Source organism: Etheostoma spectabile, chromosome 15 (genome assembly GCF_008692095.1).
Source record: "Etheostoma spectabile isolate EspeVRDwgs_2016 chromosome 15, UIUC_Espe_1.0, whole genome shotgun sequence".
NCBI lineage: Eukaryota > Metazoa > Chordata > Actinopteri > Perciformes > Percidae > Etheostoma > Etheostoma spectabile.
In genome coordinates this window covers 14266439-14274508 of record NC_045747.1, presented here as the reverse complement: position 1 = coordinate 14274508, position 8070 = coordinate 14266439, and the positions used below count along the sequence as shown (strand labels likewise).

Below are 8070 nucleotides of genomic sequence, written 5' to 3'. Positions count from 1 at the left end.
TTAAAACCTGTGTGGGTAATTACTGCATGACTAAATTGTGCAACAGTTCAAAGTGTTGGGATTTTCTCCATCAACTGTACAGTTTTACTCCTTTCTTTTTATTTCAGTTTCAAGGTGACCAATCAGATGAATATCATATTCAGGTTTGTTCCTCTGTGCTGTGTGTAATGACATGTCAGCCTTTTGTGGTTGGAACCACTTGTCACCACTGAGTGGCGCTGCATGCCCGTGGTTCAGAGCTTGCATCTCAAGCCACTGTGATGACAACAATGAAAATATGAACAACATATCTCCCTTGTGCTAATGCTTTTCAGGGCACCTGATAACTTGCTTTTTAAAAAATAAATATCTATGTATATGTCCCTGTATTGAATGCTAAAAAGAGAGTGTGTGGTGCATGTCTTGCCATTATATTATGCAAAACATGAATACACAAATAATTTACAAAATGTTTTATTCAGCTGTGGCAGTAGGGTTTCAGCAGTAGTTTGTGCATTTGGGCAGGGAACATTTTAATTGGTGGAAACTTAATCTTTATCCTACAGTAACACAACAAAATACCTGGGTCATCAGTGTGAGCTCTGTATTCCCTCCACGTCCAAGAGAGGTGGTTAAACTTCTTCATTTGGAGTACTGATGCTTGTATCTTGAGATTCAATATTGTCTGTCCTGTCTTGATACAGTGAAGCTCTACAGTCTCTGTCTGTTACCGGACCCAGAAGATGGATAGGGCTGGATCCTACTGGGTCATTTTGCCTGGGGGCATTGATAGAGCCCTGATGGCTCTGGTTGTTCCCTATGAATGTTGATGTATGGACTGCTGAAGGGGTGACTGAGCTGAAGGTAGTGTGATACTGCGGCTGGCCTGTCTGGGAGTGGAGGACTGGGGCAGTCTGATTATGATTGGGATCAGAGTTAGTTTGAATGCTCAGAGATGGACGGGCGTAGCCATAATTACCTGGGGAACACAAAGGGTGAGAGTTGCTCATTGTGGGAATAGAGACGTTGTATGGCACCTGGGTGGACTGACAAATCACTGGGAAGCTACTGAAGGCAGAACTGAGGCCCAGGAGGGATGGACCACCCCGGGCATGCGGGTGGGTCATGTAGGGAGAGTTTGGTGTTGTTCTGGCTGCTTGGAAGGGGCACTGGCTCTGTAACCTATGGGCTGGGGCCCCTTCTCTGTCAGAGCAGCACAGGTGTAAACAGGATGGCACAGGGCTTGAAGAGTGCAGCAACGTGGGACTTCTGCCCTGGGAGGGCATGCCACTGCAGCTCCAAACATTTCTGGCAGGGTGGCTAATTGATTCATGATGAGGGTGCAGACCAGTAGCAATATTTAATGGGACATGGGGCTGAGTCACACTAGGACTGGGAACCATCTGTATACCACAAGAATATGAGGAATCTGGAAGGGCATGGAGCATGGCCATATGAGACTGCAGGAAAAGCATTATGTTTTGGAGCTCCTTGGCCAGGTTGGATACTTCTTGGTTCAAGTCGCTCACCTAAGAAGAAAAAGAAAGGTTGGTTCCAGGGACTGTCTGCCTTTTAATAAATATAACTTAAATGACAAAAAGCAGTGATCAACCTGGTGGAAAATGATAAAAGCAGTTAAAATTGGACTGTGTTTACTTCTTACAGTACCTTTAATATTGTCACCCAAATCACGTAACCCAAAAATGAATTTACTGATATAGCCATCTAATTTGCATTTCACATTTTTATCTTACTGAGTTGTATCTAATATTGACCATACCTCTTTGTTCAGTTTGCTGATGTTCTGTCTCACTACCTCTGTCTCTAGAAGCAGGTTAGCACTCACCTGGAACCGGTCTGAAAAAGGATGAAAAAAAGAGCTATACAATACAGCTGATCTAAGATAACCCTCTACTTGCAGCATGTAATATGACATCTAAGGGGTAGGTAGTCCTTGAATATAGAGAAACAAAATCAGTCACAAAGTGTTATTCTAGTGTTGATTCAACCATGCATAATTTAGAGTTAAGCATTTTTTCCTGAAGTGTTTTTAATTAAGATCTTTGCTGTGCTAATTAAATATAGTTCATTTTTCATCCATTGTGCAGCATGCAGAGACTTTACCTGTTACATTAGTCTTTGTGTCACTCGACTCTACATTAAATTGAAATGTGTGATCATTGTCCTCAATTCCATCCACAACCCTAGCAGAGACACAAATCAGTGTTACATAATGTTAAATAGATGCAAAAATGATTACTGAATTGTATTGGGGGTAAGCAGGATGAACAGGTTACCTGGGGCTAAGGTTCAGTGGACTACTACAAGGCAAGGACGGCATGAGTAGACTGGCCGGCCGATCGTTTGAGCCTGGGTCACTGGAAAGACTGGGCAAAGGAGAAGGAGAGAGCTCCTGATTGGCAATGGGCTGAGGAGAGGGACTCCGGCCTTTACCGTCCTGAACAGGTGACCGACTGATGTGGAGTGCATTGATGTGGCGGAACTCCTCTCCTAACAGGCTGCTGAGGCAGCGCTGATGAACAGGGCTGTCTATTCCATGTAACAAAGGCAGTCTCCTCTGCTGAGAGTGCCTCATGTCTTCTCCACGTTCATTATCATCTGCCTCAACAATAAAGGGCAGTTTATGGCCCGTAGAAGCATGACGCTGAGGAGACAAAGGATGTAGAATTAGATGTTTTCTTTGATTTGTGAAAATGAATGGAAGCTGCAAGAGTTTGTTTGTTTTGACAATATACTCATCATATCATCATATCAGTGTACAATTAGGGATGAAACATACCTTAGCAGAGCCTCCCATTTAATGTAAGAAATTAATACTGTCTGTCCAATTTAATTTCTGGTTTCAAATATGGTAAATAATACATGTTTGCATGTACAGACAGTGATGAATCAAAATATTAAAGTAGAGCTTTCTCCTCTGCAACAGACCAGAAACATCTCCAGTCTTGTCACATTAGTAAGTGAACTGTAGATATTATTGCAAGTTAAGTTTCTCTTGGGGGAAATAATACATTGTGTGCTCAGAAACGTGAATTATCAAATGTAGCAAAGCCTTATTTGCCTGTTATTATAAAAATGTTGTCTCATTGTTTTGTACAGTGTCATACAGGCTTTTTTAAGACTCCTTTCGGTAAATTGTGCACTCATTTTTGGATTAAAGTTGAATCACTTGAGAACCTAATTGGTCTGGTCTGTGTAGTCCACATATAAGCATACTCATATCAAATCCATCCCTATATCAGCTATGTATAAGAATTCAGGCAGTTAATGTTACATTTTCCACATTAACCACAACAGTTCTGCGTTTTCAGAAAAGCACTCTAATGCCTTAAGATGGAAGCACATAGTGTGGCACCTATGCCAGATGTGTCTAGCAGATGAAGGCTGAAGTAATTACCTTAGTGAAATGCACATACCTGTGACAGTTTTGAAGACCATGGAAGCTTTGTTGCTCCCTAGAAGTATTGAAGTCAAAATTAACAAGGTATTAATGAGCAGAGAAAATAAACACAGATACATTGGAATTTCTATCTGTCTCTATGTGATAGCAAACGTTTTACATCTGCTTTACTGCCTTCTCTCAAGTTGTAGGTAAGGTTGTGGTGGATGTCAGAACTGAACCGGTTGCCGTACTCCGGGTACAGCTCAAGGACCTCCCTCAAAGCTCGAACACTGATGTACTGCAAGTCACAGTAGGTCAGCGCCTTTACGTCTGCATTGGTCTTGATCACCTGGTCATGTTCGGGGAGATCAGCCCCAATGAGGTCACCTTTGCCTGTAGGGAGTGTCAATTGAAACAGAGGGGTTACAACAAGGTACAACACATCAGAAAGGTGCAGAATGAAGAAGAGAGGAAATGGTGCACGCTTGGTGCACACTGACCCAGGATGGCAAGCACCATGCCATCTTTCAGAACCTCCAGGGAGCCAGAGCAGACAAAATAGTTGGCTTGTAGGGCATCTCCATGGCGTATAAGATATTCTCCAGGGGCACAAAAAGAGGTCTTGATGTGCAGGGAAAGGGAGCGCAGACACCCTCTGCCGGCTCGCTCAAATACAGGCAGCTGCAAGATGTCTTTGTTCAGGTGCATGGCAATATCAGCTCGCAGTTCATCTGGGAAGTCATGCAGCAGCTAAGAAAAGACATTAAGGATAAGTCTTCAATCATCTGCTACAATGCTTCAGGACATACAAAATAGCCCCACCCCTCTAAGTGATCTAAGTGTCTCTTTATATTGATGTGCTTCCCGACTAAATACTTTTACACAAAACTGTGACACACAAATGTCCATGAAAAAGATGAAAAGCATTTCACTTCAAAAGAGCAACAGGCTGCATACGGTATATTTAGAAAATTATTTGATTTGTTAACACTGTTAGATGTTATGTATTTATTTCTAAGCTCCGTTAGGAAATGCCTTTATTTCAACACTAACACAAGCTATGCTCACGTTGCTCTATTTAGGAGTCGCTCGCTCCTCTAAAAAAATCACATGATGTAGCTCCAAAAGGGGCTCTATGTTAAAATACTCAGACTATTCCTCTGAATTAGATATTTTCACCAAAAAAAGGGACAGATTGTTGTTTTAAAGGTTTATGCCTTCACATGACATGCCATGCTGCTTAGTAAAAACAGACAAACGGTGTTAAAGCCAGCATGTTCTCAAAATCAGTGGCTGTCTGTTACCTTCAGCAGTGAATTAATTTTCCACAGATGGTGGCAGTCAGGGTGTTAATAAGTATTCTTTCTATTTCAACTCATACTCCTCAGTAATTATAGGAAGCATCTCCCAGAATGGTTCTGGCATTTGTTACTGAAGTTCTATTTGCAACAAAGTGCCGTCTACATGAGGAAATGGAATAAGACACCAGAGAATTTGAGGTGACCCACATTTTAAGGGTGACATTTCTGAATGTAGACTAGCACCCACATAAAATGTACTTTTCTTCACAAAAAATACATTTGCAGCCCACACATTCAACATTTTACATATTGTACAGTTACCTAAAAAGAGACAAGCAGAAAAACATTTCTCATTAGGGCTAAAATGTTCAAAGATAACACAGGCAAGTGGTTGCTAATTCTTGATTCCTTGCCCACCTCATTGGCATTGATGCCATTGTTGACAGACCAGGTTGACTGAAAGTACTCCAGCATCCTCTGCTTCAACAGCTGAGGCAGCCGATGCACACGGATGAAGTCCTTGAGATCCTTCATTCGGGTGTGGTAGAGAGAGCGGCGTGAGTACATGCGCTGGATGATGGCTGTCACATTGCCAAAGACCACTGCGTGCATCAGGGCTAGAGGTGGGAGAGGGAGTAATATGATGATATACTCACTGCGTTTCTCATAATTCTAGCACTTTTTTGTGACACCAGTAAACTCACCACCAATGAGCATAATGCAGATGGAGAAGATTTTCTCGGCGTCTGTATTGGCACACACATTGCCAAAACCGACACTGGTGAGGCTACTGAGAGTGAAGTAGAGAGAGGCGATGTAGGCGCTAGTGATGGAGGGACCACCTCTGGTGCTGTTGATGTATGGTGTGTCCAGACGCTTTCCCAACTCCTGAAGCCAACCTGGTGGACAAGGTCAGAAGAAGGCTGTTTAAGACTGTGAAGGCCTTAGGTGACTAAACTAACACGTCTGCTTTAATAGATGACCCTTTTTCCTTTGGTAGGTGACATAATGTAGAATGATATAATGCATGACTGGTGATATAATGGATTTAGTCTGTGATTCGAACTTCCTCCAGGCTGAGAGGAGACAAGCATGACTAGAGATGTGCAGTACTGTCCCTTTGTGGTTGCCAAGAGAGACTAAAAATGTCTCAGCAAAGCTTAATGAGTGAGAAAGAACATTACACTCTTGATTAAGTAGCTTTGGAGCTGTGAAACACTCACACTTTGCTCACCTATGTCCCAAGTAATGGGGTCACTGCTTTCTATCTCCTTGCGTCCGATGATATACCAGACACAAGCCATCCAGTGAGCCAGCAGAGCAAACACAGACATGAGCAGGGTCAGGACCACAGCGCTGTACTGGGAGTAGCGATCCAGTTTCTGTAACAGGCGTAGCAGACGCAGCAGACGAAGCGTCTTCAACAAGTGCACCAGCGAGGTCTTGGCGAGTAAAGACACAAAGAGAGAGCAGAACATACAAGTTGGATCCTTATGCATCACTTTCCTTTTTTTGTATTACTTCTTTAAACCTATTTCTACACATACAGATTTAACCCACACTTGTTCTATTAGATAGATTTTTTGCTATAACCTGTGACCCATCCTCTTTTTTTATTATAACCGTCATTTAGAGTATTTTAATCGTCTCTATTGTAAAGCTATTGCTAGGAATTCAATGTTCTTATTAGCAGAAAAGTTGTAATCCAAAGTCAATTAAAACAAAACCAAGGCTTAGAGTAGTTAGAGACCAGGCAATTTCATTTGTATAGCACATTTACATAAGACAGAAAGGTATTAAGAAAAGATATAAAAGAAACACAAGGACAACATGAAATAACACAGAAACAGAGAATTTTAAGGAGAGTCAAAGGAAATAAAATAGAAGATCAAAATAAACTAAAAAAACAATAAGAAAAACAGTAGAATAAAAATTACAGCCTGCAACAGTGCAGTGTAAGACATACATACGTATACATAGAACAGAACAAAAACAGTTATTAGCGCAGTGCAATGGCAAACAGAAAGGTTTCAGGCACTGATAAAGAGTTGTCTTTGTGAGAGGTCTGCACCAAAGTAAAACTTATCTTTGAGAAGTTCTAGTGTTTCTCTGGAGAATAAACTGAAGAGAGCAGACAAATGAGAATGCTCAGTGAAGTGGTTGAAGAGGGATAATCTCTAGTCCAATGTTCTAGGGGAACAGCACAACTAAAACTTAGTGGTCTGTCTTAGTTAGTGTTGGCGTTAGTGTTAGAGACAGGAAAGTATAAAACCTGGGGGCACACTGTACTTTGAGAAATGTAAAACAACAATCTTACCACTGTGATGTTGAAAGCATAGAGAAGGTCAAAGGGCAACGCTGCGATTAGATCCACAAAGAACCAAGTGGTGCAGTAATGGAGATAGATGGAGCGGGCGTCGTACACTACCTGACCCGACTGACTCACATAGGTTGTACGGAAATTCAGAATAATATCTGAAAAGGAGAGAAGCACAGGAAAGGTATCACATAACTGAAAAAAAGAAAATAAACATTGTTTTGTTTTTTAATAATTGCATTATAGTATTAGATCCAAGCTGGGCAGCTTGGTAGTTTATGCAGACTATAGCTGAGGTACATCCAAAAATAATTCAAGTAAATGAATTAATAATAAATACTTCACAATTATAAAATTGATTATTCATTTGTAGCTTACTAGGGAAAAGACCAAAGTGTAAGAGACTAAATCACAATACGCCTGTTAGCTAATCTTAAAATAATGGCTGCAGTAACTATCACAGATGCAAACATTACAAAACATTCTTTGGATATTGGGGGCAAAATAAAATTGCTGCAAGAGGTGAGATGATGTCTTTTTAAATATTGCAGTACATAGGTGCTGTATGTTGTGCCAGTTGTTAATTATTTGAAAGTAATTATTCATTTGAAAAAAAAGCTCTACATTGATGATTAAAAAAACACATTAAATTGCAGGCTAAAAAAAGAACATTCGCAGTATTTCCTAGCCAACATATGACCAAAGTATAGCAACACATCAAAGTCAATTGCGGTTTCACTTGATACACTCAAAAGACAAGTTCTTCTTTTGTTATTGCAATTAGATTGATTAGATAGTGTTCATGAATTGAAATGAAGCAAGCCTTTGTAATAGTTCTTCACTGCAAATGGTTCACTGTTACAAAAAGAAAAGAAGAGCACGTGATACCAGGTGAGCAAAATCTTTCCCCAGACAAACTTTTTGAGAAAGAGAGAGTCAGAGAGCTTCATGACACATGTACTATCACACATTCATTTGAAAGGAAAAGTGAGACAAAGTGAGAGAAATCTTATAATTCGTAACCTGGGGCAACAGAAACACCCTGAGTGGGTGATGAAAGGAAGGGGGGG

General features: G+C 40.9%; 1 protein-coding gene across 1 annotated transcript in view; it reads right to left on the bottom strand.

The window, feature by feature from the left end:
* Positions 1–437: 437 nt before the first annotated feature.
* Positions 438–8070, bottom strand: part of kcnh4a (potassium voltage-gated channel, subfamily H (eag-related), member 4a) — a 16931-nt gene continuing 9298 nt past the window's right edge. Inside the window, exons 6-16 of the mRNA XM_032537945.1 lie at positions 7001–7158; positions 5918–6125; positions 5388–5582; positions 5101–5300; positions 3883–4132; positions 3561–3775; positions 3417–3455; positions 2277–2644; positions 2104–2183; positions 1760–1836; positions 438–1508 (exon numbers count right to left, since the gene is read on the bottom strand). Of these exons, the coding sequence (XP_032393836.1) occupies positions 612–1508; positions 1760–1836; positions 2104–2183; positions 2277–2644; positions 3417–3455; positions 3561–3775; positions 3883–4132; positions 5101–5300; positions 5388–5582; positions 5918–6125; positions 7001–7158 (2687 nt within the window). The 3' untranslated portion in view covers positions 438–611. The remainder of the gene's footprint in view (positions 1509–1759; positions 1837–2103; positions 2184–2276; positions 2645–3416; positions 3456–3560; positions 3776–3882; positions 4133–5100; positions 5301–5387; positions 5583–5917; positions 6126–7000; positions 7159–8070) is intronic.